This window comes from Stegastes partitus, unplaced genomic scaffold, assembly GCF_000690725.1.
Source record: "Stegastes partitus isolate 25-593 unplaced genomic scaffold, Stegastes_partitus-1.0.2 Scaffold776, whole genome shotgun sequence".
NCBI lineage: Eukaryota > Metazoa > Chordata > Actinopteri > Pomacentridae > Stegastes > Stegastes partitus.
Window position 1 is genome coordinate 97,313 of NW_007578507.1, and position 19,178 is coordinate 116,490.

The 19,178-nt window shown below is 47.3% G+C and overlaps 1 protein-coding gene across 2 annotated transcripts in view; it reads left to right on the top strand.

Moving 5' to 3' along the window:
- Positions 1-297: 297 nt before the first annotated feature.
- Positions 298-19,178, top strand: part of hipk2 (homeodomain interacting protein kinase 2) — a 70,161-nt gene continuing 51,280 nt past the window's right edge. For both annotated transcript variants that reach the window (XM_008291992.1, XM_008291993.1), the window contains exons 1-2: positions 298-718; positions 16,689-17,868. In XM_008291992.1, the coding sequence (XP_008290214.1) occupies positions 700-718; positions 16,689-17,868 (1,199 nt within the window). In that variant the 5' untranslated portion in view covers positions 298-699. The remainder of the gene's footprint in view (positions 719-16,688; positions 17,869-19,178) is intronic.

Below are 19,178 nucleotides of genomic sequence, written 5' to 3' on the forward strand. Positions count from 1 at the left end.
ATCAGAAGGAAATGGAACCTTAACATTTTAACTTAAGAAAATTCTTAGTTAATTTATGTCTCTATTTAAAAAGTAAATGAGCTATTTAAATAAACTGTGATTGAACTGTAGGCCTACGTGTAAATCTAAGGGTAGATCTTTTTATTTCTCTCTTTTCCAGGCCGTAATCTGAGTGATTATTTCACTGTGTGTGGACATGAGGATGCCTCCATCCCTCCCTCCAGCCCTCCAGTGTCTGCTGTGGAGCCCAGAGAGCGCTGCATCTCCTCTCGTCGCCTCCATCGACTCGCTCGGCGCTCGACTCTCTCACTGTACACCAAACTCGCTGCGCTCTGACCACTGCAACTTTTGCAGAGACTCCTCACTCCACAGACATGTCGCACAATAGCTGAAGTAAACCTGTCATCGTGGCTCATCATCGGAGCCCAAGAGAAACACACCGCAGGCGGGATTGGAGCCGCACAGCCTCCTCTTCTGTTGGCTTCTTTTTCTTCTTCTTCCCCCCTCGGATCGGACCGTACTGTTTGAAAAACGCCTGGATATGAATTATGAGCATTTTCCTCACTAATGAACTGGGCCAGTAATGCAGGAGACCGCGGCGACCCTCTCATCAGTGTTCCAAGATGGCAGATTTTTATTGAGTTTTGAACAGAAATCTCGCTTTATTTTTTGCCATGAATAACAGAAATCCTTGCACCGATGGCCCCTGTATACGAAGGTAAGGTGGTTCGGAGCCGTCGCTGTGTTTTTCCTCCTCCTCCTCCCCGGTGCGGCTGTCTACTGTATCAATTCTAATACAATTGAATTGCGGCTCATACGGAGGAGAAGAGATGCGTTGCAGCCTTTCCTCCTCCTGTCCAGACAAAACCAGACATATTAACATGATATTTTCTAAACTTACCACAAGTAGGGCTCGTCACATTCAGCAGCAGCAGCAGCTCGGTGCGTAATAGCGCTTTTGGCCACAGTTACAGAATATCAGCAAATGCTCAGACAGATTGTGGAGCTGTGTCCGTCCGAACAGGCTCCAGAATAAGGTCAAAGACAAGCCTGCGTTCACGCAAACTACGACTTCACACCTGGAAATGTTGTGTTTTGTCCTCACGGTAGAAATGATTCGCTGTGCTTGACGACAGGAGAGGGGGCAACGGGAGAAGGTCGGAGCCCGATCGGTCCCATGTCTCGCCTCCTGTTCATCCCTTCTATCTCCAATTATTCCACATCAATTCAAAAACTATGTGACTTTTAATGCTCCGGCGCTTTGGTGCATCGGCTCATGGATGTGTTTGTGTTGCGGAAACGAAAGGCGAGCTTAAATACAGCGTATTCGCTATCGCTGCAGCATTGTGCCTGTGACTAATCCAATTGAGGGAACGCTACCCCGCATGCTTCTCTAAATTATTTGCTGGCACACAGGTTTTTATTTTTATGATCATTCTGAGGGAGTCATGCACACGCACCGTGCGCACTGTTTGCTCTGTGAGGTGGCTCATGAACGCAAAACAATGCAGTCGGCCCATTATGATCCGTGCATGATCGAGGTCTGTGCATGGTCCAGCTGCAACTACACAAATAATCCCCAAAAGGTTAAGCAGCATGATGATGACAAAAAGAAAGGAAGAAGCAGGCGTGACAGTGCAATAAGATGTCATGCAATGTTTTAGTTTGTATTTTGATTTCATTCAGTTATGTATTATTCAGAAGTACTGTAGCCTGGAGGGATGCTGCTCAGACGTAGAGCAGGACAGAAAAGCTGCTCCTACAGTGTTGCTAAAGGACACAGAGGTAGGCCCACACATGCTGATCACACTGAGTAGTAGGCAATGATAAGCCTTGATGTTCCTCATATTTATTTTGGAGCAGCCTCATGTTTAATATCTGCTTCTACTCTATAGTCCCTCTGCTGGTATTAAAGGGAAGCCCTGCTTTTGTGCTCCAAATTACCATTAAGGGGGAAAAAAAACTACTGGAAACTAACAGTTTAACAGGTTTTAAAGTGACATTACAGAAACATGAGCAGCAGAAGTGAGTCCTAACAGAGATGTTTAGGTTGCACGCTATAGGAGGTACAGGATCAGAATAAGGTTGCTGCAAACTCCCCGTAGGAATATTGTAGTGATTTTTCATTAGGGGTGTTGAGGCTTAGAGGCACAGCCCAAGACTCTGGCGCATCAACATGAAAAAGAAAGTTGAAATGAGACTCCTATGCAAAAGGTAATTAGTGTAAATTACATTCCCTGGCTTTTCCCTTCACCACAGAGAGGAGGAGGAGGAGAAGGCAAGAGAGAGAGAGAGAGAGAGAGAGAGAGGCAGCAGGGGGAATTAATTACCTTGCCTGTCCTCCTCAGTGTTGGAGAGGACTGTTATGTAGAGCAGTCATGGAAATGGCCAAAGTCTCTGGTGGAAAATAGGTTTGGGGGGCCCTTCACGTCCAATAGGCCCGGCTATTATGGTAATTACTCACCCTTGGCTACGGGGCAACTAATAACTTAAATCTATATGATTAACTACTTCCTGGGATTGTTTAAAGTTGAGCTTGTTGAGGGAAAACACATTTGTTTAGCCGAACATCTTGATTTCATATTTCTAATCATTTATTAGTGAGTTTAGAGCAGGCAGGGACTTTCAGGAATGCTCATGAAACTGATAGCCGGCATCGTGATCGCATCAATTTGTGTCCTTTTCCTTTTGGCTCTCCCTTTTTTTTTTCTTTTTTTTTTTCTCCTCAATGTTTGCCTTCAGTCCTTCTTGGCCCAGAGAGAAGGCCATCAGGCAGACCTGCTGGCAGGAAGGGTAGTGGTGTGATCACTCTGGGAGCCTGGTCTCATAACCCAAAGTGACACCTTGATGGATGTCTGATGAACGGAGCAGGTCCAGCAGCCCCCCCACCCCCACCCCCCAGCTGTGGAAAAGCTAATATTCAGCCACCGCCAAACCCTCGCCTTGTTGCCCGTCTGCCCTCTTGCCTGGTTCGATGTGGTCGTTATGGTGTGCTCATGCATGGATGTGCATATGTCTCTATCTATCTGCTTGCATGTGACTCTGCCCTGCACAAGCACCGGCGTTTTGTAGGGCAGGCCCGCCAGAGGATTAGACAGCTGCAGAACTGGGCGACCAGGCAGGGAGGCGACTTCATTTGCAGATCTGCCTCTCGCGGGTCAACCGGCGCTATTCCAGAGTGCATTCATTTATTCCCGCCTCGGAAAAAAACGGACAGCGTATGACTCAGAAGTTGATGATGATGGCGGCGGTGACAGGAGCTGCAGCATCGCAGGGCCAGATTAATGCTTTATCCGTCCGCACAGCTATTATGTGTTAATGCGACTTTGAATTACCTTGTGGTTTTGTGGGTATGGGAAACGCACCCTGCCCTCGCTGAAGGGGGAAGTCGGCCCTCCGAGGACAGGGAAAGAGACAGAAGGACAGAAAGAGCAAGACTTTCTCAGACACTGCCCTCAACTCTCTCCCTCCCTTTTCCCCTCACGCTTGTTTGGAGCCGCTTGATTGATATCTTCCTCGCACACCACGACCTAGGCTCAGGCTCCAAGGTTGCAGCTTTTTAAACTTTGATTAGAATTGCAGGAAGAGCCCTGGGGGCCTTTGGGGGCCACGGCAGGACCACACCCCGTGGCAGAGTCGGCGTCGGGGGGGGGACCGAGGAGGGTCTGTCTTCCTGATTGTTATGACAGGCCGGGTGGTGTGTTTAGCTCTTCACTGTCCACTGTGAAGGAAGAGCCGGGCTCAGGGAGGGAGGATAACTAAACAGTATGTAGGCGATGGGGTGATGGTTAAACAGCTCCCAGAAAAGGACCCTCATCAGGGCGAATCCTCGTAGGTACCACTGTGAATGTTTATGTCTTGCTTTTCACTCTCACTCAGTGGCCATTTTGATCTTTTTGTTGACCCGATTCATCACCTTATGACTTGTTTGGAAGAGGGCTTTGCTCAGAAAGGGTTATGAAAATGGATAAGCTGTCTTTACAAGTATCGCTTTTGCATTATTCAAAGCTTCCTATCTGAAAAGAGAGTGAAATCCAGTGTTCGGGGGATTCTTTGTGCTATTGATTTGTTGAAGCATTTAGTAGAAGAAGCTGGGGCTTTGGAGGGAGCTAGAATGTGAGTTTTTATATGGAGACAGGGGAATATGTGAGCTCTCTGATGTGCTGAAATAGTTCACAGGTGTGATCTGAGGGGTTTTTTTGAAACAGATGGGTGTGTGCGTGGATGGGGGAGTCGGGTGGGTGAGGAGGCAGAACTGAAATGACAGGTTAGCAGAGGCCAGTCTGACACAGGAGGCCCAGCCTTCAATATGAGCCCAACACTTCTGGCTATTTCAACAGGCTCAAATTTTCATATACTCTTTTTCAGCAAATTTCTCAGGAGAAGAAGTGCCTCCAGTACTCCGGCACATCATTCTTCTGGCTCTCTCCCTTTTTTTTTTTTTTTATGCGTGGAGGAAATTTAATTGAGATGCAAGGGAACTTTGCAATTCTCATTTTCTCCTCAGTCAGTAAGCCTCCTGTTTTAGTGCTTATGCCATATGCTTCAGACCTCGCGCAGAAACAACTCTGAAAGCTCTGAGGTCCTTGAACGGAGGGGGGAGACCACATCAGTTGCTGACATTAGTTAGTTTTTTATCAAAGGGGAAGAGGGAGATTGGCTGGGATGGAGCCTCAGCCCTGTCGACTGCTTACACAAGGCATTTCCGTGTTGGTTGTCATGCATGTGTGAAGGCCTTTCCCCCCCCTGCACTTTTGTTTCACATTGTGTATGGTGTCAGCTTGTTTGGAACAGCTGCCTCTGGCTCCGACTCGCAGTGTAACGACTCCGGGCTCTGCTAGGGAGGAAACTGGTGTAACTGGCATCTTTATTTGCTTTAGTTAGCTTTCTGAACAAACTCAAGTTGCAGAAGGGGGGGTGGTGGGTATCCGCATTGAAAAACTTGAAACGCTCTCGTACTGTATTGCATTGGCCTTATTGCTTGAGGTAACGCTTCAGAAACACACAGTCCGTACTGCTGGCATGGTTTGAAATGCACAATTTGGCTTGTGAATCACTCTGGACTTTGTAGCTCAGAACGGGCGCTGTATCACCTCCTTGTATTTTAGGATCAACCTGCAAGAAAAAAACCAAAAGACTTTAGATTTTAATAACCTCTCACTGCTACGAGTAACGTAGTGAGCACTAATCTGTACCTGTTAAAGAGGCACGATGCTGAGACTCTCTGTACCTTATGACACATCCACTGCTTTGATCTGCTATGAAAGCCACGGTTCAAACAAAGGTTCACATTTTACTACTTCTCAACACAGCGCAGACTGAATAAGGCCTTTTGTTAACTTGGGCCTGTTAAGCAGTAATTACAAAGGGATTCCTCGAGCATAAAGGACACTTTATATGCCGAGGGTGTCGAATCATTTCTATATATATGTGTGTGAATAATATTGCACAGCATGAGAATAATCTGCATTTTTCTCACATACCATTTATTGCATGCTCTCTTCGCAATCTCTCATCATCCACCAATGACCCCCGTCAGTTCCCACCCTGCGTTTCCCTGCCCCACCCCCACTTCTATCTCTTATCTGTCCTTCCATCCTGCTCTGTTTGTTGATAAGCCGAGAGGCCATTGGCCAGCACACATGGTGCCCATGTGACACTTCAGCAACAGCCTGATGGCCAGATTGGAAGCCCCCATGTATGTGTGTCTGTGTGTGTAATTGGAGGCTGGTTTCAGAAGAGGTCTGGCTACTGTAGCGGTTTTGTTCTCCCTAATCATGACCCCCTCCACCCCACAGCCCTCAGCCTCCCCCCGTCCTTCAGCTTCCCGCCTTGCTAAGTCCCCCCTGGCTCGTCTTATTGCCTCATCCCATCGGTTACCCCCCGAAACCAAAGCACCGGCTTGTTTTTGGTACACATTGTCCCAGGTTTTAATCCTATTGTTTGTGGTAATGTCTCCTCATACCAGTCCATTTGACAATATGGCAGAGAGCTGCCAGGACCGGCTGCACTCATCGCTGGCCTTTCAACTCCACACGTCACACGTGTGCAAATGACGCACAAAAAAAAAAAAAAAAAGTTGAACAAAGCCTGAAATGTGGTGCAAAGACAACAGATGATGCACGGCGCTCCAGCTGCATGGTGAGGACACCCAGCACACTGGCAGCCACTTCATTTAAACAAAAGATCCTAACCGTCTCTTCATATTACATGAAGCGCGGAGTGAAAAATGGTTTGCAGTTTTTAATCAAGCCTTTCATAACCTCCACATTTTTTTTTTATTTTTTGCTCCTCTTCCGAGGGAAACAGGCTCGCATGGTGGGCGGGTGAGGACGGAGAGGGAGAGGGGTGGAGTGTTTACAGACTGATATTAAAATGAGCACAGAGGTAGTGAATTACACAGTAAGATTAGGGCACTGAGGTTGGGAATTTTGGGGGATATTGCGCCTGTATTCTTTGACACAGAAGCAGGCTATGGGCTCTACCATGTGTGGCCAGCCAACATGGACTAAGTGCCGCTGCCAGGCCCATCACCACTCCTGGCTCCGGCCCCTCTCAGTCATGGAAGGGAAGTGGAGCGATGGGCGGCTGCTGGCGGCCCCTTCACAGATGGCTGCAGGTACAGCGCTACGCTTGGCTGATAACCAAAGGACTTCAAAGCTCAGACGAGTGCTCAAGCCCATTTCTGTCCAGAGCCAGGAGGCAAAAGGCACAGAACAGAGAAAAGGAGACAGCAATAGACAAGGACCGGGGTAGTCAAAAGAGTCAACAGGCATGGAAATGAGCAGCTTTAGCCTTTTCCTTTTCCTCCACTTGCTCTCATATTCTCTCTCACATGCAGTCATTCTCCACTTCTCATCTTCTTATTCAATCATTATAATCTCTTTTTTCTCTCCTCTCTTTCTGCAGCCTGCATGCTGTGTGTTTCTCATTTTTCTGTTACCATGAAAGCGCTTGTGATGACACATCGTCACGTTAACCCGAAGTGGAAATAAAATGTGACGGTCATTGTTACAGATAGTCACGCCTCCCTCTCAACTCATTTCTTTTCTTCCTAATTTTGTTCCGATCTGGGATTCTCCCAGGATTCCTGTATCCCCCCGTGGAAAATCGCTTTCAATAGACAGTAAACTAACAAGTTCCACATCAAAGGAAGGAAGAGGTGAAATGACGAAACGCGGTGATAGAGATCCTTCAGAGGTTTTACGTTTTAGTCATGCAATGAAGCAAAATAGTCTCCGTGTCTGTTTAGTATTCACATATGTAGAGAGAATGATTCCTTCGTTACTGCCGATGCCTGGAAACCAAGCTTTTATGAGCTTTTAAGGGATAATGTGGAGAGGGAGAGATGTTAAAAACTCATTGATTCAATTAGACATTCCAGTGGCTCCTCTAATACCGCTCCAGCCCCGACATGAGAAAACGCTGAATGTCCCAACTGTAAGAAATATTTCTCCGTGGCTGCAATGCTGCTGCCTGAACATCTCTGAAGACATTCAGAACATCCAGTTGCAACATAAGTGAATGATTACGCTTATCTGATGGCAGTTTGAGCCTTTTTTTATTGAAAAACTGCAATATTTAGGACATTTTTAAAGGTTTGAAGGAGCGGTTATACCTGTGCTGGTCCTATTAGATGTAACAAAGTGCCTTTCCAGCCGTCTCATTCTATTGCAGTAGAGTTATAGTAGAAACATGAGCTGTTTGCGAAGCTTTAAACAACTTTTGGGCTCAGAGACGTTTATCAGAGACATTAATCTCTGTAAAGGTCGGCTTCTCTGCTCCTCATTTGGTTTGTTGTTACAGAAGTTTGATCATGGATTCATGGTAAACATGACTAAACAGAATTCAGTTCTTGTGCATGTTACTGGATCTAAGTGTGCTGCAGCATAAAGAAAAAAAAAACCAGGCCGCGCACCTTTTAGATCTGCTCCTCACTTCAAAGCCTGAGGCGCATTACGGGCAGCCAGCAGCTCTGCCTGGCAGCCTTTTGAACTGACCCCTGCATTCAGCCTGAGAGACAGAGATGGAGAGGGAGAATGGCACCGAGATGGAGAGTGACAGGGCTCGCAAAACCGAGGCAGGAGTGGAAGGAGGGAGGCAGAGGAGCCGGGGGTCGAGAGATGAATGCCGTGTTCTGGGGGCCCGGGAGCCCTCAGCGGCACTGTCAGAGGTCAGCGGGGTGGGAGAGGGGTGAGTCTGGGCGGGTGTGTGTGTGTGGGGGGGGGTAGTTGGGAGGAGGTGGCGGTCGAGCTGTTGGGGGTCGTGGATCTCACCCTTTGTCTCGTTTAACCTGCCTCCTTCTGACATCTGGGATCAGTGTTGTGTCCGGCGAGGCGTCGGTCTCCTCGGCTCCCTGATGGAGCTCAGCAGCTGCCAACGCACACCGACCTGTTTGCGCGCCTCCAGCACTTTTAGAGAAGCTGGCCCAGAAAAAGGCCAAAAGCTGACCTTTAGCTATGAGGACCTGTTCTATTTCCTTCACCGCTCCAGAACAGTCCGGGCCGGGCCAGTTGTTTTTACCTCATTAGGCCACAGTGAGACAGCGTGTGAGTTCTGCAGTAAACGTACAGACATTTGGGCACAAACACGACAGCTTTAAGCGGCATCGCAGTCACTAACACGAACCTCATTCAGCTCCTTTAAACATTTCAGAAGTCTGGATAAAACCGACTCTCACCACGAGCGGTTCTATCTTTGCTCACAGTCGAGCATCTTCCAGTATAATGAATCATTATTTACTAACTTCCCACAGCTCCTCTTTCCCATCTGCTAAAATCTCTCTCCGTTACCACTTAAACCGAGAGTCGAGGAACATCTCGGATCACACGAACACAAAACACATTCTCACAGTGCCGGCATCTTGTTTCATAAAATGTACCAAACAAAGTTGTGTCTAATTGTAAAACACAACTCACATCCTCCTTTTGAAGGTGTTCACCGTTCATGCAGCCCAATTTAAATATGCACTTCCCATATGCACACAGACACAGTATGTGGTTGTTAAGCTGATGGTCAGAATAGCCATTTCCTGCCTGGTTTTGGCTGCTATTTGTGACTCTGAGGACACTAAATATAATGAGCTAAAGCCCTGATTTTCACGCTGAATCAGACGCAGAGGGCTGAGTTGGCTAGCCATATTTATTACCTCAGCTCTGTGGCCAGAAGGACTCAACAGCCATGTTTACGACACACTGTCAGTTGGATTAAGGACACATATGCCTTTGCTAAATTGGTATGGGAGCACATGTTTGTGTATGTGTGTGTGTGTGTGTGTGTGTGTGTGTGTGTGTGTGTGTGTGTCTGCTATAATCTTTTAAAAGCTGTTTGAATATATTGCGTGCTGGGTCTCACTTTGTCAAAGAGAAGACAGGCTAGAATAAGAGACGCTACAGTAGGAAAGAAGTTTTAAAAAGAAGAAGATTAAGAGATTAAAACACTTTATTAAGCATGCATATTGATGAGTCACCTGCAGTATGAAGGCAGGAGTGCATGTTGAGGCATCTTGGAGGGAGGAAAAGAAAAAAGAAAAGGTATGTAGACTAAATTAGTCTGATCTGCAGCCTTAATAGGCCCCGAGCACCAGATTCACACACCCCCTTGAAATATCCCACACTGGTGTTGCCTGGAGAAGCATGTGCACGGTTCCCAGTTAGGGTCTGATGGGTACGGTGGTATACTGGAGGGGGGGCAGAATCCAAGCACATGTGGAGGGCATAAAGAGCGCTGATGTAATATGGATAGAAGTCCTCTGTTTCCTCCTCTGTCTGTCATCTTTGAGCCAGTAAAAAGTGGATTTCATGCACCGGCATCAGCGCTTATCATTATCAGACGCACTGGCTGGTTTGTGTGTCACAACGTGCCACCGACAGCCGAGGGTAGCAGCCAGAGCATGGCCGTAGAATAATCAGGTCTCCAAACCATTTCCCAGCAACTTCTTGTACTTTTGAAAGTGTTCAGTTTGCTGTTTGAATACTGGCGTGTTTTGGAAATAAAGGAAGTGATATCCCTGCCTGTGAGTGATTGGTCTGCAGGCGTCTGGTCAGGTCCAACTGGTTCCTTGTTGGGGTTCATGGCTGGGTTTCCAATGGGTGGGGCATGGAATTAATCCCTCTGGGCGTGTGAGTGTGTATTTCGGGGGTAGTGGTTTGATGCTGCTTGTCGCAGCGTAGCTAAGATGTCTGATAGTTACGAAAGTCCTCAGATGCACCAATAGTCAACCCACACAAGTTAATACACATGTGGAGTCTCGGAAAGCGCAGACTGGATGACGCATAGCTTGAGTCCTGCATGTGGTGTTGTGCACATCCTCGGTGGAGGTGCCAAAGCAGGACCGATCTCCTTCCAGCTGTCTCTGTTGGATATTAATGCAGCGGCAGACTTTGACCCCCGAGTTCAAGAACACACCCAAAACCAGCGCTTAGTGGTCCGTTCCATGGGACGGGGCAGGGTGGGGCCATGATGCCGTCTCCTCAAAAACACTGTCCAAGGCAGCTCCATCTGACATCCCTTACCCGCTGTTTGGCTCCCTGCACAATAGAAATCAATTAGTCCGGCGCTGATACAATCCTGGAACTTCACAAAGCAAATACAATTCATTTGGCATCCCGGACATGCACAACAAAGGATCACACACACTATAAAAACTCTGCTATTTTTGCCTTTTCTCTGTCAGCTGATCATTTTTTTGTGTGTGGGAATATAATGTGTGACCAGAGCCTTTATAAATAAAATTAAGGTCTCCATCTATAAAATGTTCCTTCACAGACCTCATTCTGCTCCGCGGGCCTTTTGTCCTGCGAGCATTAGTTTGAATAATGACTAAAATGTTGATAAGTCGCAAACGGAAACCTGGCTCCTTGTGTTTGTGCACGCGGGCATGTGCCTCCCCATGTGAGCATCAGCACCATTTATTTCCTTTGTCCTTTGCTTACTGAAGAGCCATCCTTTTCAAACCTCAGGTTGAGGTGCATTACAGGAGCGGCAAACAAGGCCATCATTCACATTCACACTAAAACCTCATGCAGTCTGTATATTACAGAGCAACACTAACGGCACGCAACAAAATCCATACTGCTCTGGCTCCTCTCAAATCAATTTGCCATTGTGCAATGTTTTCCCCCTTCACATTGCACTCGTCGTCCTCCCCCAGTGTTTTCCATGTCGGGTTACTGTTTCTCGCCCGTACTTCTCATATGTTCAGCTCATTATATTACATTGTGTCCGGCTGTCATTGTGAATCCTAATGACATAAAGAGGAAGTGTTGTGTGGTGGGGTGTTTCTTACTGTGTGTAAACGATAAGCAGTCTGGAAAGTGGCTGCTTATCAGGTGCACGGCCCTGCGCTGTGTGTGCAACTGTAGTCAAAGCAGCACAGCTTGATGCATACAGTGGATGTCAGTGCTGGTGCAGTCAAGCCTTGAGGTAACAGGTGCCAATGGTTTATGGTTGGGCACGTTTTCAGCTCCCTCCTTCTCATTTTATGCTGCCACACACGAGACGTCTGCACAGAACAAATAGTTTCTTCTTTCTTTTTTTTTTTTGTTCCACATTTAGTGTTTTAGTGCTGCAGCAACAAGGACATTATTACCACCACGATTCTTTCTTTCTTTCTTTCTTTCTTTCTTTCTTTCTTTCTTTCTTTCTTTCTTTCTTTCTTTCTTTCTTTCTTTCTTTCTTTCTTTCTTTCTTTCAGTGGGGAGGAAGTTTAGTGCTGTGCTTTGTACACTTACTACACTCGTGATTTGATTAATAAGAAATCCAGCTCAAGCAGAGAGCCACTCCACCACCCACCCCGCCTCCCTCCTCCGTCTCCCGCTCATGCGCCTCCTCATCTCCCGCTCCGCTCCTCCGCCCCGTGCCTTGGTTCAGTGCCTGGTTAGGCTGACCTGGCAGTATAAACAAGGCTAATGTTTTTCTCACACCAGCCGTTTTATGACCACATTTACAACGTGAATAGCAGCTTCCTTATCTACTGACGGTTGTCCCAGCGAACCAGGTTTCTGCAACAGGACTGTTGCTGCATTGAAACCTAAACCACACAACGTGCCCTATCAACACATTTAGAGCTGCCTTTCAGATCATGCCCTTCTGTCTATCTGAGCTCCCGTGTGCTCTCGCATGTGGACATTCGTGCGGCGACTTGTGCGTGCGTGTTCCTGCTTATGCATCTATGCATGTGCGTTTTAACAAACGCTGACTGAACATGTTATCTCATAGCGAACACAACACGTTGTATCTTTGGCTGTTTGCTTCCAGGAAGGGGGAGAGTTGAGGGAGTGTCACATTTACAGCAGGCATGCTGTTGATTTACGAGCTACCCAGTCCTGAGTATATCTGCGAAACAGCATTCATATTTGCCTTTTCGTGCGTCCATATGCTAGATGGATATTTGTCCTCTTTTGTGTGTGGAGCGGAGAGGAACGGTGAGGCAATTCCAACTGGTCAAATACCATAGTCAGTAAAGAGCATGAAGCCTGATGGAGCAGCCGCCAGCATGACAGTATCTCCCAGCAAGCTCGTCTGATGCATTATTCTATAAATAAGCAGAGATGAGAGAGCTAAAAAAGCAGACAGGATGGTCAATAGTGGCCTCCAGAGAGAGGGAGAGAGACTATGCAGTGTCAAGCTCCAGCTCCCCCACTGAGGACAGAACTCAGACAGGAGGCACAAACACAAGGCTAAACTGCTCTGTACGGACAAGATGTTCCTCTTCAGCGCTGTGCTCACTGTTGCATTTAACCCCAAGTCTGTGCCACTGTCCCTACAACAGGTTTTCCACCAGTGGATCTGTGGCCCGTGCTTCCTTTATACATGTAGCATCGCTCAAATTAAACACGTGTGTACAAAGGGGTGACAAATTTAAAGCAAACCTGGATAAATGAGTTGCCAGTGCAGATGCAGGGGCTTACTGAAGGATTTGGATGCAACAGTTTGTGTTCTATCTGTATTTGCTGGGTGTTTAGAAAAAGGGTGGAGGTGCAGCAAGCAACGCACGCACACGAATGTAAGCAAAGGAGGGACAGATAATGCTTCGTCTAGACAGCCAGAAGTCGTTTCATTAGCCGGGGACTTGGCCTACCCCCCTCCAGCGCCCTCCAGTCCTGCAGACACTGGGATGTCCAGTAAAGACACAGGGTCACCAGCGCGGCTCCACTGGCGTTAGCAGCCATTAGGCCTCAGGAAGTGGTCCAAATATATCCAGGCCAGGGGACATCGACCAGACTGACTTCACCACGTCTCTGGATAGATCTGGATAGAGGATGTCTCCGTATCATCTCTCCAGTCAGTGTTTTTGCTGCAGACTGAGCATGGAACAGTTGCTTTAGTGATTAATAAATACTAAAATCCTATTTTGTTTTATTTCAGAAGGATTACATGCAATTTCATCTCTTCAATAGTTTTCAATTCTGATTCATATAAAGTGTAAAACTTTGAGCACAGGCATGGCTGAGCTGAATGATAAGCAGGTTTTATATTAAAAGACTATTTGTATACAAAGGACTACTTGGCAGGTCTGGCGGTGTCCAAAGGCGTCCTCATCAATACTCTGTCATGCTGTCAGCAGAGTATAAATGACGGGTTTAATAAAAGACAGCAAACAGAAGCAGGTCACAGGCGAGAATGTGAGGGCCACTCATGGCCCCGCTCTCCACGCTCTATTCTTCTGCCCTCCCTTTCAGTCCATCTCTCACCCTCACATGGCATGCAGAACGGCCCTGATCCTCCCAAAAAGAAGATTAACAAACCCCTGACAGAGAAGTAATCTCTCTGAAAACATTGACTATTACCATTTCAACATGCTGCCTCTAAACAGTGGAAAATGCCTCTCTGGTATGCTTAATTGCAGTGTGTGGGACACACAGCGTTCCTTTAGGTATGCTAAATGGAAAGCCTTGGCTACTGAAGGCATTCCAACGTTGTAAATGTACAACAATGGACCTTTACAGTTTTGCGCTTGGCGTAGAGTTCAGAAATTCAAATAAACTTCAAGAGGACATTTTCAAGGGAAGGTCTTCTGCGCTGTGTTGTTTCTGACAACAGCATAGAGGGTTCGGTTGTTCAGATTCTCCATCATAAATACGTTTGAACTGTGGTGTGAGTGCGGACTGATTCATGAGGACTAGAACCACTTTCCCAACGAAGTATAATTGGTCACATTGTTGCCTGTGTATGTTGTCATGAGATAACATTCCAGCCATTTGACCTCTTGCTTTTGGTTCATTTAATTACTTATCAGTGTTCTGCACAAGGCTCCAAACTGTACTGCTATTTGTGCAGCTTTTGTGTCAAGAGCAGCTGTGCAGAATTTCTTAACAAGTCCAAGCTGAATTTCAAGAGTTTCCTGTGCATTTCTAAATATTTTTGTCAGCTATATTTCAGAGCCCTTCCTCTAATTTAGGGGAAACATGGGTGGCCTTCAGTTCATTGCACTGCGGAGGCAAGGTCAAGCGAACTCTTTGACCACATGTTAAAACTGACAGAGAGTCAATGAGTGACTAAGATCAGAGAGGAATTCGTGCGATACAAATGCAAAGAGCAGCGAGGCCTCAATCTGGCCTTGTAAAACCCGGAGCTATCCGTAATCGTGCTGGCAGATATGTAATGCTGGAATTTTCCATAAGAGGAACAGGCTGGCTCTGTGTCCGTCCATCCATCTCTGTGTCCATCAGTCTGTGCCTGTGATTATCCTGTCAGGCTCTCAGTCACACACTGTTGACACTGCGCTGTGACGCAACCCATCATTCAAATTATTTTTAGCGTAAAGTCCAGGCACAGGAATTGGTAATCCAAGGAGTGACATCTGGCCTTCAGGGCTTATGTGATTAGCAGAGAGCCTTGCCCCTAATAGCCTAGCGGACGTTCTTCATTACCTCTCTGGACCAGCCATACCTACGGCACCAGACATGAAGTGACCATGCATTTAAAAAAAGAAAGAAAACAGTCTAATGAACATACATGCAGATATGGCTGAAGCTTATATATCAGCTGCACTAAGCATGGAGGTGCTACGTTAAATCAGCTACTGTACAACACTTGCCAAGCTTACAGTGAGCTCTCTAATATGCACTACAGCTTCAATCCTGCTGCATTAGGGCTAAGACCAGATGACCAAAGAGATAACTAGTAAGTCCGAGCAAGGCCACAGGAGAAACTAACAAAATTCTAAAAAGTAGGAGGAGAAAAGGTCAGGAGAGTTCTAAAATATAAAACACACAGAAAGAACAGTTGAAGCAAAGCCGTGGTGGAGGGCTGCCGGCTTCCTACTGTATTAATCATCATCTCTGCTGAAGGGGCTAATAATGACAAAGTGACCAGGCATGTCCCCTCCTCGGTGCTTTCTGTCCTCAGAATGGAGTCCACAATTATAGAAGACGTCCCATCTCGGAGGGAGTATGGTCCTTTAATTATCTTTAACAGAACAAAACTTCCCAGCTTTCAAGATGTCTATTAAACACACAAAAGCAGCAATTTTTTCCAGCAGTAAACACAGTTTAAGGGGCTGTTTGTATGAGTTTTGTTAGTGTGTGTGTGTGTGTGTGTGTGTGTACGCATCACATCGTAACATTCTTTGAATCATGCATCAGTTGATCAGCAGCAAGGTCTAATTGTGTGTGTGGGCGTTGGCATGGCCAGGTGGAAGCTCTTACTTTGTTAGCAGTAAACTAATTTCGGGTTTACTGGAAACTGTTTAAACATAGCATTACTACAAGTCTCATATAATCTTCCTTGTTCTGTAATAATCATTTCAATGCTACAAACAAGCCTGTTTGCAAAGAGAGAGATAAAGAAAGGGACTATTTTTGGGCCGTTGTTTGCTTGGAGAAGCTTTTGCTTATTCTGAGGCAGCTTGTTCCCAGGAGTTCAGAGCACAGCCTCGCTGCAGTTTTGCTTTTGTTTTGTTGTCTTCAGGATCTGTGGTTGAGAGGGAGTTCAGTGCCCCTCTCCTGTTTTCATAGTTACTTGAACAAAATTTCTTCCACCACCTTCCCTAAAGTGAGTAATTGTGTACCAATAAATGCAAGGGCTGGGTTGTGTAGCGGGGAAGGAAATTGCAATCATTCCCTGAGTTTTTTTCCTTGGCTTCTTTCTGTGTATGATTTTGTATTGCTCCTCTGTCTCTGTAGAGTGTCCCATGAAAGGGTATTCTTTTAGTATTCACTCAGCCTATTTACTTTGCAGCAGATGGGAACAGTGGGGAAATGGCATTTCCTCTGCTTGAACCAGTGGCTTGCATAAGCAGTATTCAATCTAAATCTGCTTATCTGTTTGCTAACCTTTTGCCTTTTTAATGTTATATAACCATATAAAAAACTTCTTTACCGCACATTGTATTAGAAAAACACAAAACAATCCGTGTCCCAGCAGTTTTACAGACGGATGTTTTAGGACAAAAATATGAAATAATGGTACTATTTAGAGACGGTTAATGCCAAAGCATCAAATGCTTAATGAACGGTTCGTTTGTAATTGCTACTTTGCAGTGATGTCAAAGAGTTCAGAAGGTTAACATGCTGACGCATCAGCGTATACGCTTGGTGTTTTAATGACCTGCTCTGACCCTAGCTGTCTTTATTTAAAGCTTCTGGCTACCACTCATGTTTCAGACACTCTCAAATTCCTAACCTCTCACTTTCGTTCCCCTCCTGTCTTCCTTGCTCCTCCCCTCTGTTCCCCTCTTCTCACAGGTATGGCCTCGCAAGTGCAAGTGTTCTCCCCTCACACTCTCCAGTCAAGTGCCTTCTTTAGCGTGAAGAAACTGAAGGTGGAGCAGAGTTGTAACTGGGATATGACAGGGTACGGCACACACAGCAAAGTCTACAGCCACAACAGCAGCAAGAACGTGTCGGCCACCAGTGGCCCCCTAGGCATCAACAGCTCCCTGCAGGTCGCCAGCTCCACCCTGCCCTACGAGCAGGCGCTCATCTTCCCAGCCAGCGCGGGCCACATCGTGGTCGCCTCAGCCAGCAGCACTTCGGGGGCCGTGGGGTCTCTGCTGGGCAGCGGGGGTGGAGGCAGTAGCAGCAACAGTAGTGGTGGTGGAGGTGGCGGGGGCGGCAGTGGTGTGGGCGGTGGGGTTGGAGTTCACAACCTGACACGCCGCAGCACGGTCAGTCTCCTCGACACCTACCAGCGATGCGGGCTTAAACGCAAGAGTGAGGAGCTTGATAACAACAGCAGCGTGCAGATCATTGAGGAGCACGGCCCATCAATGATCCAGAACGGAGCAGCGAGCGGGGCCACGGTGGCCACGGTGGCCACTGCCACCTCCACGGCCACGTCCAAGAACAGCGGCTCCAACAACGAGGGGGACTACCAGCTGGTGCAGCATGAGGTGCTCTGCTCCATGACCAACACCTACGAAGTCTTGGAGTTCTTGGGAAGAGGAACCTTCGGACAGGTGGTCAAGTGCTGGAAGAGGGGCACCAACGAGATAGTGGCGATCAAGATCCTGAAGAACCACCCGTCGTACGCACGGCAGGGCCAGATCGAGGTCAGCATCCTGGCACGTCTCAGCACGGAGAGCGCAGACGACTACAACTTTGTGAGGGCCTACGAGTGCTTCCAGCACAAGAACCACACGTGCCTGGTATTTGAGATGTTGGAGCAGAACCTGTACGACTTTCTCAAGCAGAACAAGTTCAGCCCTCTGCCACTCAAATACATCAGACCCGTGCTGCAGCAGGTGGCCACAGCGCTAATGAAACTGAAGAGCCTGGGGCTGATCCACGCTGACCTGAAGCCAGAGAACATCATGCTCGTGGACCCGTCTCGACAGCCCTACCGGGTCAAAGTCATTGACTTTGGCTCTGCCAGCCACGTGTCCAAAGCGGTCTGCTCCACGTATCTACAGTCCAGATACTACCGGTAAGAGCAGCAACTCTGACAACATTATTAATTTGTTATGAAATGGATGTGAAAGACGTAAGCGTGGAGTTTTATGTAACAGATGCAAAGCGGAAAGGGCAGAAAAATGTGCTCCTCTGTTTGTTCCTGTTTGCTCTGTCTGGCTGATTATTGTGCTTCCCGCATCTTGTTTGATTTATCGCTGCTTTAATAGGAATGTTTTCATAGTTGAGCTGATTATTTAGCCAAAAATCCAGATTGGCTGCCAACCTTATGAGCTGCTGCTGAAGTCCTCTCTTCTTTCCAATTTCGTCTTTTTCTTGTGCCCCCCCCAGTTAGCCGCCTTCCAACATGATGCAGGGCAGTAAAACCCAAAGGCTTGATGGGTAGCCAGCTGCTTATTGTGTGTAATGTGATAAAAACACACGCATGTTTTAGTGCTACTTTGATGATTGTACAAGACCTCTAGTTACCTCACAACTCGCTGATGCTTCAGCCGAGACAGAACAGAGGGAACATCTGAAGCAGTGACGTTGTTTGGTATCATCGAGAGGTTCAGGGGAGGTTCTGTTTTTTAGATCTTAGAGAAAACTCCCTTATATATGAAGGGCACCAATCATGTGGGATGGCAGTCTGCCCACAGGCCTCGATTCACCCTTCTGCTCCCTGGGCCCCCAGACCCTCAGCCCCCCATCACCGTAGCTGGCTCCCATTTCCCCCGGGATAGAGATGAGGGGTCAGCCGGAGTTCTCCTGTGATATGTGCTTGTAATCCACACCAGCGGGCCCTGCATTAGAACCAGATGACTCTCTGGGAAGACCTTTCTTTATTCTCCCAGCACTTTTAAGAAAAATCTTTTTCACCCATAGCAAACAGCGTGTTTGGGTTTCAGCAGAGGCAGCGTTTGGGGGGCGGTGGGACTGAGCAAGGTATCGCACAGCAGCGTCCACGTCTGGACAGAGAGGAGCTTTGTTTGGGGCTCTGGCCTGGTGCTGGGGCCAAGGATGAACAGGTGTGTGTGAGCCATGCTACGACAAACACCCACACACACACACACACACACACACACACACACACACACACACACACACACACACACACACATGCCAGGTGGCAGCTCTGCAACTGTGCATAGTGCAGATTGTGTGGAGAGAAGTTTGTGGTTTCTGTTCAGTGGATTCTGTTGATGGAAGAGTTTGGTTTCGTTATCTCTACAGTTTATCGCCGGCTTTTTTTAAACGCGCTACACTGACGACCGTTGTTTCCCCGTTAAAGCGGGCCGGGCCCGACAGCAGAGAGAACCGAGAGTGAGCGGTAATGGGATTCGAGCT